General features: G+C 36.3%; 4 protein-coding genes across 6 annotated transcripts; 3 read left to right on the top strand and 1 right to left on the bottom strand.

The window, feature by feature from the left end:
- Window positions 1–219: 219 nt before the first annotated feature.
- On the bottom strand, window positions 220–3807 carry LOC140842020 (annexin D5-like). The gene is given in 7 exon segments (XM_073209818.1): window positions 220–575; window positions 1117–1206; window positions 1285–1476; window positions 1478–1501; window positions 2635–2853; window positions 3038–3183; window positions 3603–3807. Coding segments are annotated over 7 exon segments (954 nt in total). The 5' UTR covers window positions 3679–3807; the 3' UTR covers window positions 220–368.
- A 4738-nt stretch (window positions 3808–8545) lies between these two features.
- On the top strand, window positions 8546–16898 carry LOC140842050 (serine/threonine-protein kinase BRI1-like 2). Its single transcript, XM_073209862.1, has 3 exons — window positions 8546–9037; window positions 13139–13145; window positions 13783–16898. The coding sequence occupies exons 1-3, from the start codon at window positions 8633–8635 to the stop codon at window positions 16743–16745; spliced, it is 3375 nt and encodes a 1124-aa protein (XP_073065963.1). The 5' UTR covers window positions 8546–8632; the 3' UTR covers window positions 16746–16898.
- A 4256-nt stretch (window positions 16899–21154) lies between these two features.
- LOC140841940 (protein indeterminate-domain 14-like) lies at window positions 21155–23229 on the top strand. Of its 2 annotated transcripts, none has more exons than XM_073209685.1 (3): window positions 21155–21453; window positions 21795–22194; window positions 22504–23227. In XM_073209685.1, exons 1-3 carry the CDS (start codon window positions 21381–21383, stop codon window positions 23102–23104), a joined length of 1074 nt encoding a protein of 357 aa, XP_073065786.1. In that variant the 5' UTR covers window positions 21155–21380; the 3' UTR covers window positions 23105–23227. The 2 variants fall into 2 exon arrangements, with proteins under 2 accessions (XP_073065786.1, XP_073065796.1); XM_073209695.1 differs by lacking the exon at window positions 21155–21453 and adding an exon at window positions 21460–21612 and having other exon boundaries at window positions 22504–23229.
- Window positions 23230–25252: 2023 nt separating this feature from the next.
- On the top strand, window positions 25253–27230 carry LOC140814080 (PHD finger protein MALE STERILITY 1-like). Of its 2 annotated transcripts, none has more exons than XM_073172944.1 (2): window positions 25253–25651; window positions 25823–27230. In XM_073172944.1, the coding sequence occupies exons 1-2, from the start codon at window positions 25419–25421 to the stop codon at window positions 27207–27209; spliced, it is 1620 nt and encodes a 539-aa protein (XP_073029045.1). In that variant the 5' UTR covers window positions 25253–25418; the 3' UTR covers window positions 27210–27230. The 2 variants fall into 2 exon arrangements, with proteins under 2 accessions (XP_073029045.1, XP_073029053.1); XM_073172952.1 differs by having other exon boundaries at window positions 25571–25694.
- Window positions 27231–27891: the final 661 nt, after the last annotated feature.

Here is a 27891-nt window from a genome sequence, read left to right as displayed (position 1 = left end):
TACGGTCCGGACCCAAAAGGTCTAGGGGCTCAGATATCTGGACATTTGCGGTTTTTGTTTACAAAATTTTCAAATATTGTTGCTTTTATTTGCTAATAAAAATGTGGGAAGCAAGCACAAAATTTGCTTAGTGACGTCATGTATAATACTGTTTTAAAAAAATTTAAAAAAAAATCGGAATTGTTTCTATCGTGGACTGTTAAAAAAAAAAAAAAAAAAAAAAAAAACCAATCCCACTCATATACGAAAATCAGTATTTACATAACATATGTATTCCAAACACACAATCTCACACTCAAATACACGACGAAAATCAGTATTTACAGAATATAGATATATATATATTCACGTCGAAGCAATCAACACGTCTAGTGGTGAGTGGGGCCTAGAAGTTCAAGAAGAAACGTCCTGTAATGTCGTGATGTTTCCGAGTGAACAGCATCGTTTAACGACTTTCCATATTTCTTGTGGTACTCTGCTTTTATATACTGCATGTCGATCTCTGCCCTTGTCACTATAACTCTAGTAAGTGTAGACTCATTGGTCCCCATACCTTTCATGGCCTTATGCAGCACCTTCAGATTTTCATCAGGAAGCAAAGTTAAACGGTTTAGCTAGCATTCATAGTTATTCAAAGTTTAAAGAACATTCACCTTCAGTTTTTCATTAGGAAGCAAAGTGAGACGGTTTAGCTTGCATTCATAGTTACTCAAAGTTTAAAAACTTTTATTTTTTTTATTGCAAATTAACTCAAGAACTTAACTATAATGTTTGTGGCGTACTGATAAAATATTGTAACATATAAAAGCAAAAATTTTTTGGTCCAAGGATTGCCCAAATGTCAATACAAGCCTACATGCATAAAGTATTTTATAAAAAGGATTGCCCCATGATTTTCAGAATGGCAACTACCCTTAAAAACTACAGTATATCATTTTCTTCTTATGAACAAATTGCTTCAAGTTTTTGGCAAGGACTACGATAAAATAGATGGAAACATATGGCAACCAAATAAATGATTCATTTAGGTGGCACACATGGAACAGAAGAAGGTGACATAAAAAACTTAACCTTTTCCTTGATAAGACAATGTCACAACAAAATAGATTTTTTTACCTTTGCAAAGTAAATCCCAGGGTTCTCAGCGCACCGTAAAATAGTCAGGAGTGCAAACTCAAAGTTCCCTGAGGTTTCACTTTTCACAGCCTGCAAGAAGATTTCAAGTTTGGCATATTGGCAACAGACAGGAAAATTCAAGGACAGTGCTGAAACGATAGGTTTCACCTTTTTCAGCGACCTTCCATACAATCTGTTATAAGCAGAAGAGACTGCAGCCAAGTGTGCTCGGCTTCTCTCACAAAAAATATGGATGAAAGTTTTCTCATCAGTCCCCAACCTTTTTTCCCCAGCTTTGTAAAGAGATTTAGCATCCTGTTCTGCCATCGCCCAGTCTACCTGGGGACCTTCATATCTTACTAGTATTCATGTAGGCAAGTAGCAACTGCCAAAGGGAATCAAGCAGACACGATTAAGTGGATTTATGAGCATAATCCTTGTCCACCCACACAGAAAATGTGTTCTTCAAAAAGTAGTTTTTGATAACTTGTTCCATATACATGCTTATTACACAAATACCAGATTTGTAAATCAACTTTGTGCCTGATTTATAAACCAAAAATATATCCTAGACCCACACACTGAGGTTGAAATAGAAACTGTGCTTTAGATTGACTTATCAGAAGACTATTATGGCCGTTATCAGTTCTGTGATGCTATTGCGCTCCTGGATTTATCAGAATCTTCACAGAATCAATTTAAAATTAAATGGTTTTAAATATATAGGTTACTTACAGGCATATCCAATTCAATTAAAGGGTCCACGCAGATTGTTGATTTATGTGCTCCTTACATAACTTAGTTGAGGAGTTGTAACCCAAGATATGCATAAAGGACCTCAGAATATAAGAGAAAAACAATACAAAAGTGATTTTCCTGACACATCAATAATTTTCGATTCATTCATCGTTACTAAACAATGTATCACTTGTTGCAACAATTATCTTCCACTCTTGACATGTGATCATTCCAATTGAACTTTCTTCCTGGTGCCTTACCTTGAATTAGTAGTTCCGAACATGTGAAATCCACGTAAGAAGCACATTAGTGGTGCGCCGTGGATTGGAAAATACTTGATCCTAACTTTCAAGCATCCTCTTTCTTCACAAAATTTCACGTTATGAAGAGCAGAGCATCAAAGGTGGCTTATAAACTAATTTAAAGACTCTAGCATAATCTAAAAATTAATAGTTTGGATTCCAAATATACATATATAAAATAAAATAAATTGGGAACTCAAATTCAAAACAATATTCAAATAGATGAACAGTTCAGGTCCTCGTTTCAATATACAAAATGGGATAAAACAACTTCTAGCCATAAATTCTACCCTGGAAGGTATAGTTTGAGTTTCTCCTAAGCTAAGTTGAATATTAAATAATTATTCAGGACTTTTTGGTGGGAGTGGATGCGTTTGTTTGTGTTTGTGTGTGTTCGCTTGTGTGCGCGCGCACGCGAGAGAGAGAGAGAGAGAGAGAGAGAGAGAGAGAGAGAGAGAGAGAGAGAGAGAGAGAGCACCTTCTTGTGATCACCAGATGCTTGATATTCAATATCATGCTCAACATAAGCATGAAATCGTGTGTTGTAAATTTGTTTAAAGAATTGTATCTGTGATGGGGTTCGGGAACATATTACTTCAGTAGCAGCTTTTAGATCGATGATATCACCAGTCAAAGCTTTCCTTAGAATGATAGCATCCCTTCCAGCAGGATCAGGCATCCACAGTAAGAGAGCTCTCTAAAATCATATAAATTGGAAATCAAAAGCTGTAAACGGTAAAAATATTGCCTAGTTGGATAATCTAGAAAGAGAATCTATCACAACATTTCTACATAATAAAGCTTAAAAAAAAAGAAGCATTCCTCTCGAGGAAGCATGCACAGAAATTTTTTAAAAAAGTGACGCCGATTCTCTTTGGTACCTTGACATCACCACTAAGCTCTGAATCCAGACGTTTATTTAGTTCTTCAGAATACATAGCTCTGAACTCTTGTTCAATAAGCGCTCGTTGTGTTGCATCCCTATGGGCAAGGATTTTAACAACTGCAGTAGTATCACAACCAAAACCTAGACGGTGCAATCGATTGTTAGAAAATGCTGGATTCTTCGGTATTTTGAAAAAGAAAGATATAACAAAAATTTGCCTGTTGATTTAAACACCGTGTCTCCATGATTAATGCCAACACAAACGGAAAATCGTAACATAATTTTAGCTTCCTATTCTGAAATTTACGTAGAGACCAACATCATGACATATACTTGTTCCCGAGCTAGTTTTACATAAATTACCCATCTTTATTGTCACTGAACCTCGATCATCTGTGTCCACGATTCACTTATACGACAAACTCGAACCAAAAACAACAGAAATCGACGCAAAAACAAATTGAAGGCAAGGGAACAAGTATCAGAATTATTGTTCGCACGGATACCAGGTGAAGTGCAAAAATAACGGAAAAATCAAATAAAAACAACAGAGAATTTACCCTTGAAAGCACGGTACAATTGCATAGCATCGTAACGAGGCGAATTTAACGTCGGAGCAACATTCAGAGTCGCCATCTTCGATCCCTCTCCCACAAGAAATGAAGAAACGAACCCGAATATGCGAAATAAAATGACACGTGTTCACTCTGCAATTTAATGCAAAAAATTTCAACCAACCTGGTTCTCTGTGGTTGCGTGGATGGCTCTGCATTCTATCTCGTTTTCGGTTTTAATTGTTTGGTTTTAATTGTTTTACACGTATTTATTACACGTACTTGTTTTGTAATGTGTGTATATCAAGTTGTCCGGGAATCGTCGATCCCTATATTTTTCATTATTTTAAAATTGAGTAGGTCAAAATTTTATTATATAAGTGAGATTGATTGATTTGATATATATTTAAAATAAAAATAATAGTATTTTTAATATAAAAAATATTATAGATCAAACTAAGTAGAAAATTATGTCATAAAATTCAGAAGCATCCCCGTAATATTTGATATAAATTGTATTCAATGAGAACGTGATAATTGATTAGGTCGAATTTGTATTAATGTTTTTCACTTTATGTATTTTATGGAAAATGGACAGTCATCAGCCATTTGGCTTAAAATGATACATCACTCACAAAATGGAGAATGTGCGTGGAGTCCGAGATTTTTTCACCCCGATACTAAAATAGAAGAAAAAATGGGATACAGAAACTTTGCACGCCTCCGTTATCTTTTGGACTCAAATTATTCATCCAATTTACTCTACGGAAATGCAATGCCTATGCAAAAAGGTAAAATCGATATTGAAATTATGTGAAGTCAAAAGCTAATAATAACTATTGTTATTTGGGGTAATCGCCAATCATTTGTATTACCAAATTTGCTTGTAGTGCGGTCAATGTCCCCAAGGCGTGCCTAATCCCAACGATAAAACCCACAACAAAATTCAAACAAAAAAGAGGTAAGCGAGCTTTAATTTATCAAATTATATATACTTTTTTGAGTGGGTCTCATATGAGACCATCTCACAGATCTTAATATGTGAGACATGTCAACCATACCGATATTCACAATAAAAAGTAATACTCTTAGCATAAAAATTAATACTTTTTCATAGATGACCCAAATAAAAGATCCGTCTCACAAATACGACCTGTGAAACCGTCTCACACAAATTTTTGCCTACTTTTTTACATATTCAAAACGTTCAATAATTGGAGTGGATTTGGGTACTCTTTAAATTGTTATAGTCTCTTTTTAAACAAAACTTTTTGACCGTTTTCTTTGGTCACCAAAAGTTTATTTGACTAGCTTTTTTATTCAATTTTATTTGGGTAATTATAGGATAAGACTAATGCAACCTAATGATTGATTCCAATTATATATAGAGTGAGCAAATTATACTTGTAAGTCGATTAGAAAAAGTATCTGCAACTTTATAATTTTAAGTAAATTTATCACACATAGAAACGAACTCATGGAAGTGAAATTTTACTCATCTCCATTTTACACATGCAATTCAATTCTCAAATCATGCTGTGAATCTATTTACGGTTTCACTGATTTCATTTATTGTTCTTGTATAAATCGTTACCAGCAGCTTGCCATAATTATTGATACATGCTTCTTTTTGCGCTTTGGAATTTCATTATACCCTATACCTTTAATTTAACGACTACTAGCTAGAGATAATAGTTTAATCCCCTATGGTTAAACTATTCATTAGGGGGTAAGAGGCATGATTTTGAGAATGCACCTAATGCAAAGTTTCTCCCACAATCAACGCCCACATTCTTCAAAATCATATCAATATGTTGACGATTATATATATACAAAAACTTGTTTGAGACGGTCTCATGAGTCAATTTTATGATATGAATAATCTATTTAGGTCATTCATCAAAAAATTGTGAGATCTTCTCAGAAAAGACATACTCATATACATGTTAAGTGACGTTCATATAAGTTAACGATTCATACAATCAATCTGATGATTGAAATATCGGTTGAGTATTTATATGATGATAGTCGTTGATAGATGTTTATAATATACATATAAGTTGAATTCTAATTTAGATGTGTACAATAGAAAAAAAAAATGGATGTATGTGGTCAATCATTGCAAGTTTGGGACTAGAAAATTGTGATAAAGATCATTTTTAAAATGGTAATAATTATAAATTTGGAGTTGATAACCATAGACATTGGATTGGATCCACAAGGTGAGATGTGATAAAGCACTACAAAAAAAAATATTAGCGACGGTTAAATGATAAAAGCGACGGTTTTAACGACGGTTTGTCGGTCCGTAACAGAACCTTACCGTCGTTTTCTCAAAGCCACGGTTTATATCCCTCGTCGTTATTTAGCGACGGGTTTTATGAAGAAGACCGTCGCTATGTAGCGACGGTTATAAAACGACCGTCGCTATACTAAGCGACAGATAAAAAATACCGTCGCTATAACAACGCGACGGTTCTTAAAAATCGTCGCTAAAATACGCGACGGTTTGTGAACACCTATCGCTATATTTAGCGACGGTATAAGTAAAACCGTCAGTTATATTAATCAGCGGTTTTTTTAAAAACCCACCGCTTAATATAGCGACGGTACGTAACGAGAGTCGTGCACCGCGAAGCTATTAAATTTAAGCAAAAATTAATGTATTAAATTTACACAAATAAAGTACGTAATACGTAAAAATTAAAATCATGTATTCAATTTCTTGTAGGAAAAAAATTTTTAAAACCTGATGTTGCGCGAAGATATGCATGCTTCCACGTAACGTTGGAAATTGCACCGAGTAGCAAATCTATAAAATAAATAACAAATAGTTAGTACAAAAAAAAAACCGAACTTCGAAAAATTTATAGAGTTTGGTTACTACCAGAGATTGGTGAAAATCGCTTAAGAAAAATGTTCGAGAACCTCGGTATATATAGAATCATAGCGACGGTCTAAGATAAAACCGTTGCAAGTTGCGACAGAAAGAAGTATAACCGTCTTAATATAGGGACGGGTTATCAAAAAACCGTCGCCGATGTAGATCGGCGACGGTGTATATTTAACCGTCGCTATATTAAGACGGTTTATATTTAACTGCTGTATATTGCGACGGGTTGTATTATACTGTCGCACATCTCGGCGACGGTTGACGTTAAACCGTCGCTAAATAAAGCGACAATTTTAGTAAACTGTCGCTTGTTTTGAAAAAGCGACGGTATACTTCTATCCGTCGCAATAGATTACGACGGTTGAATAAACCGTGGCTAAAAAAACGACGATTTTTAGTAAGTCGTAGCTAAAAAAGCGACTGTTTTTCGAAAACCGTGGCTAAATAAGCAACGGTTTTTCGAAAACCGTGGCTAAATAAGCAACGGTTTTTTTGTAAACCGTCGCTTATTTTATTTGGCGACGGTTTGCTTGTAACCCGTTGCTATGTAGCGACGGGTTTTACAAAACCGTCGCAAAGTTAGCGACGGTGCCAGAAAAACCGTCGCTAATCCATCCGTTTTTTTGTAGTGAAGGATGCGACTCGTCCATGTTTGCACTTACTTTGTGAAATAAATCAATGTATAAAAATTCATAAAAAATTTTATGAGATGACATAAGATGTATATTCTATTTGAATCATTAATTTTTATATTAAAAATATTAATTATTATTGTAAATATGAACATAATTGGTTCGTCTCAAGAACAAAGATCCGTGAGACAATATCATATTTTAAAAAATTATATTAATTGGCTGATAATTAATTCACTGAAAAATAAATTTTTTTTATAGACTTTGTTTTGAAACGAACCCCAATTATTAAACAAATATAAGGTGTGTTTTTTAATCTAACATCGGCCATCTATTTTTTTTTTAAATAACCTCCTACAGTATATTTCACACTTGAGGAGATATATATATATATATATACACACACATATATATATATATATATATATATATATATATATTGTATAAAAAGTTGATAATTGTTGAAAAATAATATTTAAAATGTGTATATTGAATATTTGAATGTTGAATATTTGAATTGTAAATATTGAAAATTAGTGTGTGATGATGTAGGTAATGATGTACTTTTATTTTTGGATTATTTGTAAAGAGTTCCTATAAATAGATCTCTCATTTGTGAAGAAAATCACAATTGAGTAGAGAGAAAAATATTATAAAGTGTGTAGTTTGGTAAATTTTGAGAGTTTGAGATTTTTAATTTTTATATTAAGAGTATTACATTTTATTGTGAATATCGGTAGGGTTAACCCGTCTCACAGATAAGATTCGTGAAATCGTCTCACAAGATATCTACTCTTTACATTTATCTCTTACATTCACTTATTTTATAAGTATAAAAATTATAACATTTAAGGAAGATGAATGTCAAAACGATAAAGTGTAGGAGAAACGAACGTAAATTACCCTTTATTCTTTTGTTGTCTTTGAAATTTTTAAATCATCAAATATTGCTAAAATTAATTAAAGGCCTATCTAAAAAAAAATTTCTTAAAAAAATTGCCTTTAAAAGTTGGCTCGTTTAGTTTAGTGCATGCATAGTATTAATTTGTGAACAATACTTCATAAAGACTAATGATGTCTGAAATTTACTATATAAATTTGAAATTATTTTTTACATTATTAAATGACTAAGAAATTAGGTCAGCCTGAAAGAGGTCCAAGTCCAACTAAGTTACCTTTTTGAATATCAGTTCTGCTCCAATATTATGTTCCATATATATAAAGTAAAACTTTACCTGGAAATGAATCAAATTCTCACTTAGACGGCCTTTACCCCCACCAAGACTTGATTACAAATTCCTCCTGTTATTTCTTATTGTCCACATTCCATTCCACGTTCCCTCCCTTTTCTCCATATAAAATCACACTCATTACGAGGAACAAGTCCTTTTTGTAAAGTCAAAAGGAATTGTATCATCATCATCATCATATTCACCACTATTTCTCACAGACTGACACACATTTGCACACACGAAAAATTTTCCTTCTGGAATCTTGGCTCAACTCCATCAATGGAGGTGAGAATTATGATGGTTCAAACAACTCTTTGTTTTATGGTGTTTCTTGTTTTGGCTATGGCAGGAGAACAAGCACAGGCTAAGTCGATCAGGACCGATGCTTCGGCTCTCTTATCTTTCAAGAAGATGATTGCAAAGGATCCAAGTGGGGTTCTTGTAGATTGGCAACTTAATAAAGATCCATGTAAATGGCATGGGATCGCTTGCACTCTTGGGAGAGTATCAGCTGTTGATCTCGCTCAATCGTCCCTTGTTGGCCAAGTTTCTTTCTATCCCTTCTCTTCGTTAGATATGTTGATCTCACTTAACCTTTCTGCTAATTCTCTGTCGATAAATGCCACCTCGTCTTTGGTACAAATCCCTTATGGTTTGAAGCAACTTGAGCTGTCTTTTGCTGGTGTTTCTGTTGAAGTCAAGGTTTTTAATAGTTCAAGTTTGTTTTCTTTAGTTCTCTGTTTAATGTTAGTTTGTTTATTTTACCAAGTCCATGTTTACCAAGTCTTTTTGGAAGTCTGGTAGTGAACGTTCCTTTTTTGTAGGAGTTATTTGTTGTTTGTTATTATCCATTTTCAGCTCTATATAATGAGTACAAGGTTGTAAACATTTCTGAAGTAAGAAATAAATCTCACTTCATCTTCCCTATTCATTCCTCTGTTTCCTGTTTGTTAATAAAGTAACAGTGGTATCAGAGCCACACAAGTGGAGTGGAATAATAGAAATAACAAATGGCATCAGACACAACATTTGTTCAACCGGCTATTCCACGGTTTGATGGTCATTATGATCATTGGAGCATGTTAATGGAGAACTTCTTGAGGTCCAAAGAATATTGGCATGTTGTGGATTCTGGTGTATCAGAACCAGCTGCTGATGTTATGCTTTCAGAAGCGCAAAGGACGGAGTTAGAAGCGCTGAAGCTGAAGGACTTGAAGGCAAAGAATTATCTTTTCCAAGCCATTGATCGGTCCATCTTGGAAACTATTCTTAGCAAAGAAACTTCCAAGCAAATTTGGGATTCGATGAAAAGAAAATATCAAGGATCAAATAAAGCAAGAAGGCAACTGCTTCAAACACTTCGCACGGAGTTCGAAACATTTCGCATGAAGTCTGGAGAGTCAATTTCTGATTTTTTCTCAAGAACAATGGCCATTGTCAACAAGATGCGTGTCCATGGAGAAAAGATAGAAGATGTAGCAGTCATCGAGAAGATTCTTCGATCGATGACACCGAAATTTAATTATGTTGTTTGTTCAATTGAGGAGTCAAAAGATCTCGATGTCCTTTCCATTGATGAATTGCAAGGCTCACTGTTGGTTCATGAACAAAAAATGGCTCAGCAAGAAAAAGAAGAGCAAGTTTTACAAGCTACAACAAACAAACATCCTTTAAATTTTCATAAATATGATCGAGGAAGAGGCAGAGGAAGAAGCAATAATGATCGCAGAAACTCACAACAAGGAGCTAAAGATAATTATGCTCATGATTCACAAGGAAGAGGAAGAGGAAGAGGAAGAGGACGTGGTGGTCACCAATCAACCACCTATAGATCAAAAACGGTAGACAAATCCAATGTAGAGTGTTACAGATGTCATGAGTTTGGGCATTACAAATCAGAATGCACAACCAATTTATCCAAAGGACATGAAAATTCTCACTTTGCAGAAAAGGATGATGAAGTGTCCTTGTTGATGGTTTGTCAAGCCAAGGAAGAAACTCACAGTAACATGTGGTATTTGGATACAGGTTGCAGCAACCATATGTGTGGAGACAAGTCTGCATTTTCGGAGTTGAATGAAACATTTAGAGATAGTGTGAAGTTCGGTGACGATTCCAAAGTTTCTGTAATGGGAATAGGAAAGGTAACAATCCAAACAAAAAATAACACTACTCACACTATATCTAATGTTCTTCTTGTTCCAGATTTGAAAACAAACTTGCTTAGTGTTGGCCAGCTTCAAGAAAAAGGATTTGAAATTTCTATTAGAGACGGTATCTGCAAAATTGAAGATGGGAAGTTGGGCTTAATTGCTCAAGTAAAAATGACAGCAAATCGAATGTTTCCTTTGTATCTTCACAATACAACTAATTCATGTTTTTCAGCAAGATTGAAGGATGAAACTTGGCTGTGGCATTTTCGCTATGGACATCTAAATTTTGGTGGTCTCAAGACACTTCAACAAAGAAATATGGTGTCAGGTCTTCCTAAAATTGAAATTTCATCTCAGATTTGCGAAGAATGTGTTGTTAGCAAACAACATCGTATTCCATTTCCACATGGGAAATCTTGTAGAGCAAAGAAGCCTTTGGAGTTGATTCACTCCGACATTTGTGGGCCGATAAATCCATCGTCAAATGGAGGTAAAAGATATCTTATTACTTTCATTGATGACTTTACAAGAAAAATATGGGTATATTTTTTGCAAGAAAAATCCGAAGCTTTTTCAGCATTCAAAAATTATAAAGTGTTCGTTGAGAAAGAAGTTGGCAGCCCAATTAAAGTTCTTCGCACAGATCAAGGTGGAGAATACAACTCACAAGAATTTGCAAATTTTTGTGAAATGCATGGCATCAAGAGACAAGTTACAGCAGCTTATACTCCTCAACAAAATGGTGTTTGTGAAAGAAAAAATCGCACAATTCTGAATATGGTGCGAAGTCTTTTGACTAAGAGTGGTGTTCCAAAAAATTTCTGGCCTGAGGCAGTCAACTGGAGCAGTCACATTTTGAATAGAAGTCCTACACTTGCTGTTAAAAATATGACACCTGAAGAAGCTTGGAATGGACGCAAACCTGATGTAAATCACTTCAAAATATTTGGATGCATAGCATATGCTCATATTCCAGATCAGAAGAGGAAAAAGCTTGATGATAAAGGAGAAAAATGCATTTTTCTTGGCATTAGTGATCAGTCAAAAGCATACAGGTTATATAATCCAATCACAAAAAAAATTGTTATTAGTCGTGATGTCATTTTTGATGAAGACAGATTCTGGACATGGCAAGACAATCAAGTGGGACAAAAACTTCTAAGTGAGTTTGATGAACAGGAGGAACAACAATCAGCAGATTTGACTCCATCCACCCCACAAAGTCAACCGGATGAAACTAATGGCATATTATCAAGTGAACAAACTGATACAGCTAGTAGTTCACGGTCTCAACGCATTAGAAGAAGGCCTGCATGGATGGAGGATTATGAAGTACAAGGAATTAGCAATAATGAGGATCCACTCACTCATTTTGCTTTATTTTCAGATTGTGATCCAGTAATTTTTGAAGATGCAGTTAAAGAATCAAAATGGAGAAATGCAATGGATGCTGAAATTGCAGCCATAGAGAAAAATAACACTTGGGAGTTAATGGAGCTTCCAAAAGGGCAAAAGACCATTGGCGTAAAATGGGTGTATAAGACGAAGCTAAAAGAGAATGGCGAAGTTGACAAGTTTAAAGCACGTCTAGTAGCGAAGGGCTACAAGCAAGAATATGGTGTCGATTATAAAGAAGTTTTTGCTCCTGTTGCAAGGCATGATACAATCAGGTTGATGATCGCATTAGCTGCACAAAATTCATGGCCTTTATTTCAATTGGATGTGAAATCGGCTTTCTTGAATGGAGAGTTGAAAGAAGAGGTATTTATTGATCAACCCCTTGGTTATATTAAAACTGAAAATGAACACAAAGTGTATAAATTGAAAAAAGCTTTATATGGATTAAAACAAGCTCCAAGGGCTTGGTATAGTCGAATTGAAGCTTATTTTTTGAGAGAAGGTTTTCGAAAATGTCCATATGAGCATACACTTTTTATTAAAATTAGGAATGGGGGTAGGATACTTGTTGTGTGTTTATATGTTGACGATCTTATCTTCACTGGAAATGATAGCAACATGTTTGCCAAATTCAAAGAGTCTATGATGGATGAATTTGATATGTCCGATCTCGGAAAATTGCACTACTTTCTTGGCTTTGAAGTAGTACAATCTGTTGATGGGATTTTTGTTTCTCAAAAGAAATACATCCAAGAAATTCTAGACAGGTTTCGAATGAAGTATTGTAATGCAGCAAGCACACCAACAGAGTTTGGTCTAAAGTTAACTAGAGATTATGAAGGAAAAAGAGTTGACAGCACAATCTACAGGCAAATTGTGGGGAGTTTAATGTACTTAACAGCAACAAGGCCAGACATTATGTATTCTGTAAGTCTCATTAGTAGATATATGGAAAGTCCAACAGAAATGCATCTTCTAGCTGCCAAGAGGATCTTAAGATACTTGCAAGGTACTTCTGAATTTGGGTTGTTCTACAAGACAGGAGAAAAATCAGATCTGCTTGCTTTTGCTGATAGTGATTATGCTGGAGATTTGAATGATAGGAAGAGCACCTCGGGATATGCTTTCATGCTAGGATCAGGAGCTGTTTCTTGGTCTTCAAAGAAACAGCCAATCGTCACTTTATCAACTACAGAAGCAGAATTCATAGGTGCAACTTCTTGTGCTAGCCAAGCTGTATGGTTAAAAAATTTACTCGAAGAGATGAATTTCAAGCAACAAGGACCTGTTATAATCTATTGTGACAACATCTCTGCAATCAAGCTTTCTAAAAATCCTGTTCTTCATGGAAGAAGCAAGCATATTGATGTGAAATATCACTATCTGAGAGATCTAGTGAAGGAAGGAGTAATTGATCTTGTTTACTGCAGGAGTGATGATCAAATTGCTGATGTTTTAACTAAGCCCCTTAAACTAGTTCCATTCTGAAGCTGAGAAAGCTACTTGGAGTCTGCACTTTGGGAAACCATGTTTGAAGGCTGGAGTTGGCTTACTACATATAAACTGAAGTTTAACAACTTCTAGTTTAAGGGAGGGATTGTTGAAGTCAAGGTTTTTAATAGTTCAAGTTTGTTTTCTTTAGTTCTCTGTTTAATGTTAGTTTGTTTATTTTACCAAGTCCATGTTTACCAAGTCTTTTTGGAAGTCTGGTAGTGAACGTTCCTTTTTTGTAGGAGTTATTTGTTGTTTGTTATTATCCATTTTCAGCTCTATATAATGAGTACAAGGTTGTAAACATTTCTGAAGTAAGAATAATCTCACTTCATCTTCCCTATTCATTCCTCTGTTTCCTGTTTGTTAATAAAGTAACAGTTTCAGGTCATATTGCTGAAAATTTCTTCGCAAATTGTCCTAATCTTGAATATGTGAATCTTGCATTCAATAATATAACTGGTTTCTTGCCGGAAAATCTGTTCTTGCACATTGATAAGTTGCAGTTTCTTGATCTGTCATATAACAACATCACAGGCTCGATAGCGGGATTGAAAATCGAAGGCTGCAACTCTTTGTTGAGTCTTGACTGGTCCGGAAACCAAATCTTGGGTTCCCTTCCAGCCTCATTTTCGAATTGCACAAATCTTAATGAGCTTATTTTTACGGAAAATTCGCTCAACGGGGAAATCCCTTCAGCTTTTGGTTCTCTGAAGAACTTGCAAAGGCTTGATCTTTCTCACAACCATCTCACAGGGTGGATCCCAAGCGAATTAGGCGGTATATGTAATTCACTTTTGGAACTTAAACTTTCAAATAACAACATTACTGGTTCGATCCCTGCATCACTTTCATCATGTTCTTGGCTTCAAGTTCTTGATATGACCAACAACAACTTGACCGGATCGTTCCCTGATTCAATGCTTGAGAGTTTAGGATCTCTGGAGACTCTATTACTCAGCAACAATATGATCAGTGGAGAATTTCCCTCTTCCATTTCATTTTGCAAGAAATTAAGAGTAGTTGATTTCAGCTCAAACCTGCTTTCTGGGAATATTCCACCGGATTTATGTCCGGGGGCTGCCTCACTTGAAGAGCTGAGAGCACCAGATAATTCACTTTCCGGACAAATCCCACCTCAGTTATCTCAGTGTTCACAACTAAAGATCATTGATTTTAGCATAAATTACATTAATGGATCGGTGCCTAAAGAGCTCGGGAATCTTGAGAATCTTGAGCAGCTGATAGCCTGGTACAACAGCTTGGAAGGACATGTACCAGCAGAGTTGGGCAAATGTAAGAAACTCAAGAATCTTATATTGAACAACAACCATTTAAGTGGCAAGATCCCAACTGAATTGTTCAACTGTACTAATATAGAATGGATATCCCTAACTAGCAATGGACTCAGCGGTGAGATTCCACGAGAATTTGGGTTTTTATCAAGGCTAGCTGTTCTACAACTTGCAAACAATAGCTTGACTGGTTTGATCCCGAAAGAGTTAGCAAATTGTAGCAGCTTAATTTGGCTAGATTTTAACAGTAATCAGCTTGGTGGTGTAATCCCACCTCCACTTGGCAGGCAGATTGGAGCAAAGGCGTTGACTGGAATCCTTTCAGGAAACACACTTGTGTTTGTGCGAAATGTAGGGAATTCGTGTAGAGGAGTTGGAGGATTGCTTGAATTCTCAGGCATTCGTCCTGAAAGACTGCTACAGGTTCCATCATTGAGAAGTTGTGACTTTACTAGGTTGTATTCTGGTCCAGTTTTGAGTCTTTTCACTCGGTACCAGACAGTAGAATATCTTGATCTTTCGTATAATCAGCTCAGAGGAAAAATCCCCGATGAATTCGGTGAAATGTTAGCCTTGCAAGTTCTTGTTTTGTCCCACAACCAATTATCAGGAGAAATACCGGCATCTCTAGGGCAGCTGAAGAATCTTGGAGTTTTTGATGCATCAAACAACAGACTTCAAGGACACATTCCCGACTCGTTTTCGAATCTTTCTTTCTTGGTACAAATCGATCTCTCCAACAATGAGTTAACAGGGCAAATACCATCGAGAGGACAGCTTAGTACACTTCCAGCAACTCAATATGCAAATAATCCAGGTCTATGTGGGGTTCCATTGCCGGAGTGCCAATACACTGACAACCAGGCTTCCGAGAATCCATCAGGAAATGATGAAGAGAGACGTAAATCTGCTGGCGCCTCTTGGGCTAACAACATTGTAATGGGAATCCTTATATCACTCGCTTCTGTCTGCATATTGATCGTGTGGGCAATAGTGATTCGTGCGAGGCGCAAGGAGGTCGAGGGAGCCAGAATGCTAGGAAGTTTACAAGCATCGCATGCCACCACGACATGGAAAATTGAGAAGGAGAAAGAGCCACTGAGTATCAATGTTGCAACTTTTCAGAGGGAACTGAGGAAACTCAAATTCTCACAGCTGATTGAGGCTACGAATGGATTCTCAGCCGCTAGCCTCGTCGGGTCTGGAGGATTCGGTGAAGTTTTCAAAGCTACATTGAAGGATGGATCAAGTGTAGCCATCAAGAAACTCATACGGTTAAGCTGCCAAGGCGACCGAGAATTCATTGCCGAAATGGAGACACTAGGCAAGATCAAACACAAAAATCTCGTCCCACTTTTGGGGTACTGCAAAATCGGCGAAGAACGACTTCTAGTATATGAATTCATGGAATACGGAAGCCTCGAGGAAATGCTTCATGGGAAGCCAAGATATGGTCAAAAGAAGGTTCTAACTTGGGATGAGAGGAAAAAGATTGCCAGAGGTGCAGCCAAAGGGCTATGTTTCCTTCACCACAATTGCATTCCTCACATCATTCATCGGGATATGAAATCGAGCAACGTTCTACTAGACCGTGAAATGGAGGCAAGGGTATCGGACTTCGGAATGGCTAGGCTTATAAGTGCTCTTGACACGCATTTAAGCGTCAGCACGCTAGCCGGGACGCCTGGATACGTGCCCCCTGAGTACTACCAGAGCTTCCGTTGCACAGCAAAGGGTGACGTTTATTCGTTCGGAGTCATCCTTTTGGAACTCCTGACAGGAAAAAGGCCAACCGATAAGGAGGATTTTGGTGACACAAATTTGGTGGGGTGGGTGAAAACTAAGGTGAGAGAAGGCAAAGGTATGGAGGTTATAAACACGGAAATGTTGTCCGTCACTAAAGGTAGTCACGAAGAATCCGAGGTCGAAGAAGTTAAGGAGATGGTGAAGTATTTGGAGATAACAATGCAATGTGTCGATGATTTTCCGTCCAAACGGCCTAATATGTTGCAAGTTGTGGCCATGTTGAGAGAGCTGATGGGCAACAGTGCTTGAATTTAATCCATAGATCGAGTTAAAATGTATGCCATGCGAGCGAAGCTGTTCGAACATTTTGTGACACTTTTTTTGTTCAAAGTTGTCAAAGGAAATAGCGACAAGTCAAGATCAACAGTTTTATCTATACTTTGGTTTCAACGATTTTCGAGTTCGGAGTCAATTAACCTTATAAATCATTCTTAAATGTTGATGTAAAAAGAATAAACAGATGCTTAAATGTTGTTAAAATGGTCCAATTTTAACTTGTGTAGATATAATGGTTTTGATTTCGTGAAAGATTTGAATTAATGATTTAAATTATAAGTTTGATCCAAAAAATAATAATCTATTTTAACTTTAATACCGGCATAGTTTGGTACATATGATAGGATAAGCATGAGATATATAATATAAGGATAAGTTAAGGATAAATAAGACTGTAGGATACTATATTTAATGTTTGATATGATTTTAATAAGAGTGATTAAATTTATATATTAGATTATAATGACAAAATTAACCTTATCATAATAAATTTTATAATTTCAAAGTTATTGCTTGATTTCATATTTTTTATTTATTCATACGTCGATAGTGCTTGTATGATTTATTTATTTTTACCTAATTTTATATATTATATAATATGATAATTGAGCCCTTGATTTTGTGAGTTAAGTCAAATATCAACTTTTAATATTAATCGGGTAATACTAATAATTTTATTAAGATTTATAAAAATTATTATATAATTATCTCGAATTCATTTATATAATTATTATATTATATAATATATAAAAATAAATAAAAATATTTATTTGATTTTAATTTCTATTACTAGCATAGATTTATACAAATCATTTATAAATTGAGAGTAATTAAGTCATTTGTAGTGTATTTTATCCTTAAATAAAAATTATCACACATAATAGAAGAGATATTTTATCCTTCTAAAAAATATTTATCAAGTATAATGAAGATTATTTATCAATCATTCCTTATCTCATGTACCAAACTATTCCATAATGTTCTAATTTTCAAAACTTCGTGCTTTGGAAATGCCAATGAGAAGCTCCAGAGCAAATAATTGGTCTAAAAGAAAGCTGAGATACCAAAAGTTTTTAAAGACAAATTTTCTTGCTTTTATAGACTTCAAAAATGACAACAGATAGTTATCTATAGGTAATTCAACTTTTGCTTTGTGTAATTCGGACTTTTTAATGCATGTGACCATGGACAATTACATACATACCAAGTCCTCTCAGAAGAATTTCAAAAGATTTATGATAATGTCTGAAACAACGCAGCCCGCGACGACAGCTCAGGCCGAGACTACTAGATCTGGCTTCAATCGATCAGATTGAGGGTCAGACCCAACCTCAAGCGGCGTCTTGATACCTACAGTAGCTTTGATTATTTGACTCGTCACTCTGGCCTCTCTAATAGTGTCCCTGAGTGTCATGGCTTCCGACTCCGAAGAAATCGACTCCAGGACCACAGTTCACTTCAATGATATTTATTCCTACAGGTTATTCATGATTCATCAAACAACAGCCCTTTAGTTATATATAATTATATATACATGCATGGTCATTAATTATTTATACATGTTAATTTGGTTTCCATGCATGCACAGGTACGTGGTTGCTACTACTAATTAATGGTCTCAACCTTATTGCAGTCATCAATTCTGATATATGAAGTTGGATAAGGAAATTAAAAAGGATATCTACTAGCGACGTGCGTCGGGGCGGCCGCGTTCGGTGCTACGCTTGATCTCAAAAGTAAGGTTGATGAACTGGAGGATGTGCTTGTAGATGATGTGGGCTTCGGCTCTCCTTCGTTAGCAAAACTAGACGACTTCCTGAACAGAGCATATATATCCCAACCATATTTCTTCCGATTGCATTCCTCGCTTGTATTTTCATCGGTTCTTTCATCTTTGGCTCTAGCCGAGAAAACACCATCAGATGTGCTTTTGTAGACTTTTGCTCAATTTTGGGTTTCGTTCGATACGTATAGTAACTTTTAATTTTTTTTATTTTTATTTAATTTAACATCGGAAATTGTAAACTTATTAAGTGTCACGTTAGCTATTAGACAAAAATAACGGAAATAAAAAATTAGAGCACGGAAATAAAACTTTGAAAATTTAATAAATCATAACTTATACAAAAATCTTGTTTTCCCTTGCTTTTGAACGCAAACATTGAGCCACTGAAGAATTATTTTATGATTATTATTTATTGCATTTCATTATTTTTTTTGTGAAATTTGGATATTTTTGTACGGGATGGTGATTAAGATTCATTGAGATTTTCTGATTTTCCTTGTGAAAATACAACCCCAATTAGAATAGTGATGTGATCCGGACGAAATGGATGAGCCGAGTCGATTGCTCTATCGGATCTGCTATATATCAATATAGTGAAGGAAATAAGAGCAAGATGTCTGGATCAGAAGCTTTTCTCCCCGAGTAGCTGGAATGATCTGCACCCAAGAAGATATAACCACTTGAATAGGCGCCGGAGGGGTATTTGGCGTGACCAATCCGATGCTTAAGTCATTGAATGATTCAAGCAAAAAACCAATGTAATTAACCAAGTGATGATGATGATATTGGTGTGAGTGTAGACAATAAATGAGTAATAAATATGGATGTTCAATATCTGAATAGAGAATTCAACGCAAGAAGAGAACCTGATATTTATAGTATGAAATGTAATGATGACTACGTGCTACCTACTAATTATAGTAGGGCGGCTGATCATACCATATATTCTGACATGTCAAATCTCATACTAATCACATTCAGCCTACTAGATTTTGTCAACCACTTGGATCGGTGTCAGAGATGGGACAGCCGCCCACACCCTATCTTACTAGTATACTTGATCGCGGCGCTCATATCGAAGTGGCCTGGATAGAAAACTTCCCAAGAGTTTGCATGAGAGCTCAGGTATCCAATATCTCGGGTGAAGACATCCCAATCGCTCAATGGCCTGGCCTTCTGATGAACCATTTCCATAGATTCTTCTTGGCGAGATCTTTTGCAGACCTATCTTATTGCCTCGGATCTTCCATGGCCCGAAAATAATTCATATCCCTGACCCGGACATTATCCATAGCCCGAGACATCTTAGGGCATCATCAAATAGATTATTCCTTTTTACTGAACTCTCGTGTTCATTGAAATTTTATTCCTTCACTTTTACAATTGATATCTAATTAATATTATTTTTGACAAAAGAAAAAAAAAACATAATTAAATTCAAATTCAATTTTAAGTATGGCGAATCGTTCTAGCTCACTAGGCGACAAATCTTTTTTAAAACCAAGCCACGTGATCTACTTGTTGTCAGGCCTCCACTAACTCGAGCAAATTATGAATGTCGTTTTTTCGGGTGGTAACGAGTCAATTTTAATTATAATAAAAAATAATATTTTTTTATAAATAACTCAAATAAAATATATATCTCATTTTATTTAAATTTTTGTATGTTTTTAAATGCCTTTTGTTTTCTTCATCTCCATAATCCGTAATAATGTTTCTTTCGTGCGCGGGACACAAATTCCTGGCAAACTCATTGGGCTGAAATAGAAAATTCAGAATCGTGATTCGTATCTAGAGTGTAGACCCAATTTTTTTAAATTATATATGAAATAATTCCAAATTAAATAAAAAAAGAGCTAAATAAACTCATTTTTATATATAAAAACTAATTTATTGTATTTGATGTACGCGAAAGAGTTCAGGAGTCTGGATGGAAAATTTGTCCAAGTAAGAGAGTGGTCTTCCATAATCATTCATGAGTTTCCAACAACTAGGCAAGCCGATTACATCAGCATATACTCAAACAAGTCTGGGATCTCATACTAGTGCGGACTATGTAAGAAGACTATAATAATAAATCAGGGACCTGTATGTGCCTCACGTAACAACCACTGCTCGAGCAACTCGTGACTAGCATCGACTCTGATCCCACAATTAATGATATTCATTCTTCAAAATCATTGGTATATCAATTAACACACACGGGGACAATGTGATAAGACTAGAAACGCTATGAGTTGTCAGTCGTAACATTATAAGATGACAGAGCATGAATATCTATCTGATCATGAAAAGTGACCAAGAACTGAAAACAATGTCATAATTATTTTTTTCTCTAATAAAAATTCAGATTTGCTTGATCATTAACACATTCATTAAACATGTCCACAAACACCCAATAAATATTCTCTATACAACACTTTCTTTTACACGGATATTCGAAGGACTTGAGCGTCGGATTGCTTACATCGAAAAACCTTTTTACGCCCTAACGTTTTTTGTTTTTCAAGTGGGCAGAACTTCATCTGTATTCTCACGGGGTCCAAAACTAGGACTTTAGATAGGTTTATGCAATCTTTATAAGCAAGGCTTTACCCTCTAAACTTTACCGACTCAAGATGTAAAGGTTGAGGAAAAAATAAAAGCTGGTAGCACCAAAAAAGCAGATGCTTTTCTAGCTAGTTTACTTTGCCATTTTCTCTCCTCTTTCTACACAGTTTGATCTTTTCTTTTTTGCAAGATAATTAAGAAAGAGATGTTCTTTTCAGTGTCACTTGTGCAAGACATCATTCATGTCTGAAGGCTGGAGGATCTTGCCTTGAATGATGTATAATTCATCTCAGGATGTTAATGGGTTTTCGAATGAGAGAAAAAGAAGGCCTGCTGGCACCCCGGGTATTTGATTGGTTAACACTTGTATCTATCTCTATATATACACGCAGATATACAAACAGTCACGACGTTCTATGTTCTTTTTATACTCTTCTCCGACCTTGGAAATTATTACTTCATTGAACTCGAACACATGCAGAGAATAAATTTTATGTAGTAAAGGTACAGGTACCTGCATTTGTTGCATCATGTATTTCTTTGAATCTAGACTCATTAATGTACGAAAAATGAACAGTTTTCTTTTTCCCTTTTGAAAAAGGTGTTCGATCTTGCTTTCTTGAAAATACTTGATTTTTCGATTCCAAACCTTAAACGTTAGTAATAATTAACGTGCATTGTGACAGATCCAGACGCAGAAGTTGTTTCACTTTCATCGAAGACATTACTAGAGTCAGACCGCTACGTGTGCGAGATCTGCAACCAAGGGTTTCAGAGAGATCAGAATCTACAAATGCACATGCGTAGGCACAAGGTGCCATGGAAACTTCTCAAGAGAGACAACCCACAAGCCAAGAATCGTGTCTTCGTGTGCCCCGAGGAGACATGTCTGCACCACGACCCGAAGCATGCGCTGGGTGATCTGGTGGGGATTAAGAAGCATTTCAGGAGGAAACACAGCAACAACAAGCCGTGGGTCTGCGAGAGATGCTCCAAAGGTTATGCGGTTCAATCAGATTTCAAAGCCCATGTCAGGACTTGCGGTACTCGGGGACATTCTTGTGACTGTGGCCGAGTTTTTTCCAGGTTATATATATGCAAAATAATTGGCATGCCTTTTTCTTTGTATTTTACTGTTTTCATAATTTGGACCATGTGTCACAAATAGGATCCCCAGAGTCACCTCTCTCCTACATACGACATAGCGTGGCCACCGTAAAATTAAAAATATATATGTGAAGTTGTAAAATTAATGAACCCTTCACAAGTTGAAAATTTAAATTTTGTGCGAGCGAACATTTTATATTTCTTAATGGCGTTCCTTAGGTGTAAATTATATATATCCTTTTACGCTATATGATCAAGATTTTAGGTGCTCCAACTTTGTATTCTCAGAGTGGAGAGTTTCATTGAGCATCAAGACTCCTGCACCATCCGCCACCACAACCTGCCACCGGAGTTACAACATCCAACGCAACCCGAGGCCAGTTCTTCTCCGACAGCTTCAAGCTCTACCACTCCATCGATGGAGTATTCCAATTTCAGCGCAGTCTCAGTCCCAAGAATCCACCCGAAAAATCCTGGTGAACGTGACGAAAATCATCAACATAACTTAGAACTTCAGCTTTTGTCATCATCCACCAAATTTACACTTGAGAATGATTATATCTGTAAGCCGGGGATAACAAGTGAGCAGCAGCTGGATTTTCCTATCGCAGAAAATGGTTTAGCGGAAGATGTTGTAAGACAAGCACGGCAACAAATTGAACTGGCTGAATTGGAGTTTGCAAAGGCTGAAAGAATCAGGCAGCAGGCACTTGCAGACCTCGAAAAGGCTCAGGTTTTGAAGGAGCAATTCACCGAGAAAATCAGCAGCACAATCTTGGAAATCACCTGTCATGCCTGCAAGAAGAAGTTTCAGGCGCTAACCGGCACTCTTCCGACTGCGGCGGAGAGTTCTTCGGCTATGAATTACGTGTCTTCAGCTAAACTTTAGTTGAAAAATCTTACTGATTAAGATGTTTATCCAATAAATTTGTTGATTCATTAAATTTCGCGAAATGGAACTCTATCGTCGAGTTTCTAGCAAATTAAAATCCAAATATTTCTCTAAATCAAACACAATTTGCTATAGTAGCTAATTAATTTATTTATTGGTCTCATTGCCATCACTCGCTTGAAGCCAAAGCGTTATAAGATATGCCTGTAGTGCGGATTGAGCGAATAAAACCATTAATTTGCGCTGTCCGGTGGCCGAAATTTTAGAGTTGTGGATTGAGTGTAGCTAGCTAGCTAGGATTACGTATAGTCTGTATAAATAGAAGCTGGCATGATTTTCAGAGCCTGAGATTGAATGACTAAACATCAGGTACTTGTCTCTCTCAGCCCAATTAATATGGTACAATTTGTGAAATTTTGATTATCAGAGTCAATTATATTCCAATTCTTGCCAAATATACGGTATACATATGTAACAAGGAACTTAAAAATACCCTTTTGGAAATGGTTGGTATATTTAATTTTGTGAGGTCAAGTAGTAAAGTAAATGAAAATAAAAATTGAAAGACAAAACTTAGAATTATGAGAATGCATGTGATGTTTATCGTGATTTAGCAGCAACCAATGCTTTCATAAAAATAATATATCATGTAGGCCCTACGCCATGTTTGATTTATCAGAACTTTTTCTTCATACTATGGCCACTCGAGCATCCTATCTACCAAACAACCTATACAAATGAAACTCTAATACAAGATCAATTACTTCTTGGACCTCACTTTTACTGCTGGACCATTAGATCATTGGCTTGGAGAACGTTTACTTCTGGACCATTAGATCATTGGCTTATTGGAGCTATTTAAAATGCTAAAATAAAAATAATATATTTATTTTTTTTTACCTAGATTAATTTAATGTGTACTAGACTTTGTTGACATTTACGCAAAGAATATCGGTGTCAAATTAGCAATATTCAATATGTTCAGTCATCAGTGGCTTCAAAACAGAAACATGTCAAATACAAAAATCCAAATTATAGAATAAAAACTAGAATTCGATAATTTTTCCTATATGAATGATAAAACATGGCATGACCTCGGTGGTATTGCACTAAAATTAATTTTGTGTGTGTGCATGCAGACACGCACGCACGCTTTAAAACTTAGGTGGTTGGCCAAGAAACACAGCATTACTATAAGCCCTCTTAACAATAAGGTCTCTCAAAAACTGCCGGGATATGATGAATTTAAATCACAGATACTCCCATGATCAGATGCATGGCACTATTAGTTAATACACAGAACCCTAAAATTTTTCCCACTTTCCATTTTTTCCTACGGCTCATGCATGGAAAGTGACCCATTTTGATAACCCGATTCTATCGTTATTTGTTTGTATAATTCCTTGCACCATATGTGTGACCAAGCAACACACATACATATATATAAGATGATATCAGGAGTCCTTAAATCTTTTGTGTTGCACCTTAAAAAAATGTCTCAATTAGACTTAAGTGGATTCAAGAAAAGGAAGAGAGGGGAAAGGGTTTTCAAGTTCAAGATGCTCGGTGAAAGAGGGTATCCTGCCGAATTTAATGGTTCGTTCCATGAAAATGTGAGAGCTCTTCTTGAATACGGGCAGTTTGAGAGTGGCGTGTGCGGAGGAAGAGCGAGTTGGTCATTTCAACTCGAAGCTCGTCGGCATCCATTATTACATCTGTTTCTGTTTGTTGTTGAGGAGCCTGTTGAGCTATCAATCGAGCTTCATTGCAAGCACTGTCACTATATAGGTAGAGTAGTATTGTAAACGTTTTATACTGGGACTGGATCCTGAAACAAAATTTGATTGCTTACCTATAAGTGGTATTTATTCCACGTGGATCCAACCCATCGTAAAGTTTGATTCATTTGTATATGTTTATGGTGCATGCATGCTTCTATTTTCAGAAATAAGTGCCTCGAAGTCGAACATACTTCACTACGTGATTCCTCGTCATAGCTCAATCTTTACTAGCTAGGTCGGAATATGTGCAAGATGGACTCAATCAATCAAGTTTAGCATGGATGGCTACAGAGAGTATCTAAACTCACTCAGTCTCTTCTTTCATTTCATATTTTGATTAAAAGTATACTTAAGTTTTAGAGGGGAGATGTGTGTTGAAAAATATAGAAGTTTAGCATTTCAGATGTCTTCATTGTTAGGTGTGTTTCTGGTTTAATCTTCAATTTCTTATCATTTATCATCATTCTTCTCTTGATTGAAAAAGTGAATAATGATTATTTTTAAAATTTAGATCAGGCTGGGGACATCATATGATTTGCAATAAGAAGTATCATTTTGTGTTGCCATCAAAGGATACAGTGTTGCCGTCGAAGGATACAAATGTGTTTGAATTACAAGGGGAGAGCCATTGCATGCATGGCGTGTTCCATTCCAACGGGTTTGGGCATCTTCTGTGCATTAATGGGTTAGAAACCGGGTCGGATGTGCCCGGTCACCAAATCATGGAACTCTGGGATCGTCTGTGCTCTGGTCTCCGTGCAAGGTTCGTAGGATTCCACGAAAATTAACTCACGTTTCACTCTATTGTATGCGAACTCGCATTTTAATTAGTTTAGTTGTTTAAGTTCGAATTTTCCCTCAAATAGGAGTATCATATTTCAATTATATATTACCAAGATACACTAATTTTGTAAAGTTTTGTTTAATGTTGTAGGAAAGTGAGTTTAAAAGATACGGCGCAAAAGAAAGGAATGGATCTAAGGCTGCTTCACGCGGTGGCCTATAGTAAGCCATGGTTTGGTCATTGGGACTATAAATATGGGCGTGGGACATTTGGAGTTACTCAAGAAATGTATCAAAATGCTCTGAAAGCAATCCAAAGCATTCCCCTCAGCCTACTTACTCAGATCCTCGGTGTCGAATTTTGTAAAACCGAGACGAAAATTATCGTGGCACGATATCAGGTTCTGTCAGGCCATTCCCTCGTCACGCTAGGCGATCTATTCCATTTCATGATCGAGCTGAAATCTAGACTTCGCAAAGAAAGCAGCAAGGATTCTAACTACCCCGGAATAATGTCGGATTCATCGTGTCGATGGTCGCCTAAACGGGTGGAAATGGCCATTCATGTGGTGGTCGAGGCCTTGAAAAGAGCTGAATTCAGGTGGGTTTCTAGGCAACACGTACGAGATGTGGCGCGCGCGTATATTGGTGACACGGGATTGCTGGATTTCGTGCTCAAGTCTTTAGGAAACCACATCGTGGGGAAGTATTTTGTGCGGCGTTGCCTGAATCCGGTTACCAAGGTTCTAGAGTACTGTCTAGAAGATGTCTCCCGCGCATTTCCTAAACAAGATGGTTCGCCGTTCATTGACGCAAAATTGAAGCCTCAGCATAAGATTAGCTGGGCTCAAATCATGAGGGACATTTTCTGCATGTACAAAAACATCCTTAAAGAAGACACGTCAATTACAACCAATGGGGCGTTAGCTTCTATTCCATCGGCATCAAGAATTATACTAGACACAAAGTACTTTCTTAAGGACTATCTCGGGGACACGCCCTCAGAGGATGAAACCACAAAACAAAAGATCTACTGCACGGTGATTTTAGCTGACCACCATATGCACGAATATGAGAGGGTATCCGCAGAGTTAGCAAAGGCGTTCATAATACCATATGAATGCTTTGAGTTGAAACATGGTGCTACGTTCGACGAGCTCAAGTTTGAAGTAGAGAATACATTCAGAGAAATTTATCTGGGATTGCGAAACTTCGTTGTACGGTCAATGATAAACATCAATCCAAAAGGATCGGATTTGGTGTTCAAGAAAGTTACGGCTGGTGGCAAGATAGCATTCGAGGGCAACCGAGGAGTGACTAATGATGGGATATACGAAGGATGGATGAAGAGAGACTTAGTTGTGGATTGTCCTTGTGGAACTAAAGATGATGATGGTGAAAGAATGGTATCCTGTGATATATGTCAAGTTTGGCAACACACTCGTTGCGTTCAAATCCCAAACAATCAAGAAATCCCGAACATATTTATATGCAACATTTGTGAGCAAGATATAATGCATTTCCCTTCGTTACCTTAAATATATTTATTTTTTCTTTTGTCAAAGTTATATATGTTGGTGTAATTTTTAATGTGGATTGAATATTACACGACTTGCATATGCTTTTATATTGGGTCTGAGTATATTAGATATACTCAACTAAAATACAATAGTCAGTTAAATAACAACTAGTTAGCAGTTATGTGATAGTTAGCTTGATAATTAATTTGAACAATATAAAATGTAAAGAGGACTTACTCAGTTGAGATACTGAAGAAAGAAGGAGAATTCTCATGCATTTCCGTCTTTGAACTCCTACGTTATAATGTATCAGAGCCATTTTGGGAAGATCTCAGATTATGCTGCAATCATTTGGGAAGATATCAGAGAAAGATTCTAGCAGAGCAATGGGCCTCGTATATTTCAGTTGAGATTGTGATTTGATAAACTTTCGACAAGAACAAGATTCCATGATTGTCTACTTCACCAAAATTAAAGTCCTTTGGGAAGAACTGAATAACTTTCGACCAATGTACAACTGTGGTAGATGCAATTGTGAGGGAGTCAAAAGGATCGAAACACATTAATTTCTGGATGGACTACATCATGACCTTCCTCATGGGTCTCAATGATTCGTTTGCTCAAGTTCGCACTCAAGTCCTATTGATTGATCCCATTCCTCCCATCAAAAGGACATTAGAGTTCATTCTACGAGCCTCAC

The sequence above is a fragment of the Primulina eburnea genome, chromosome 1 (assembly GCF_022965805.1).
Source record: "Primulina eburnea isolate SZY01 chromosome 1, ASM2296580v1, whole genome shotgun sequence".
In the NCBI taxonomy this organism is placed as follows: domain Eukaryota; kingdom Viridiplantae; phylum Streptophyta; class Magnoliopsida; order Lamiales; family Gesneriaceae; genus Primulina; species Primulina eburnea.
This window is presented reverse-complemented; position numbering and strand designations above follow the sequence as displayed.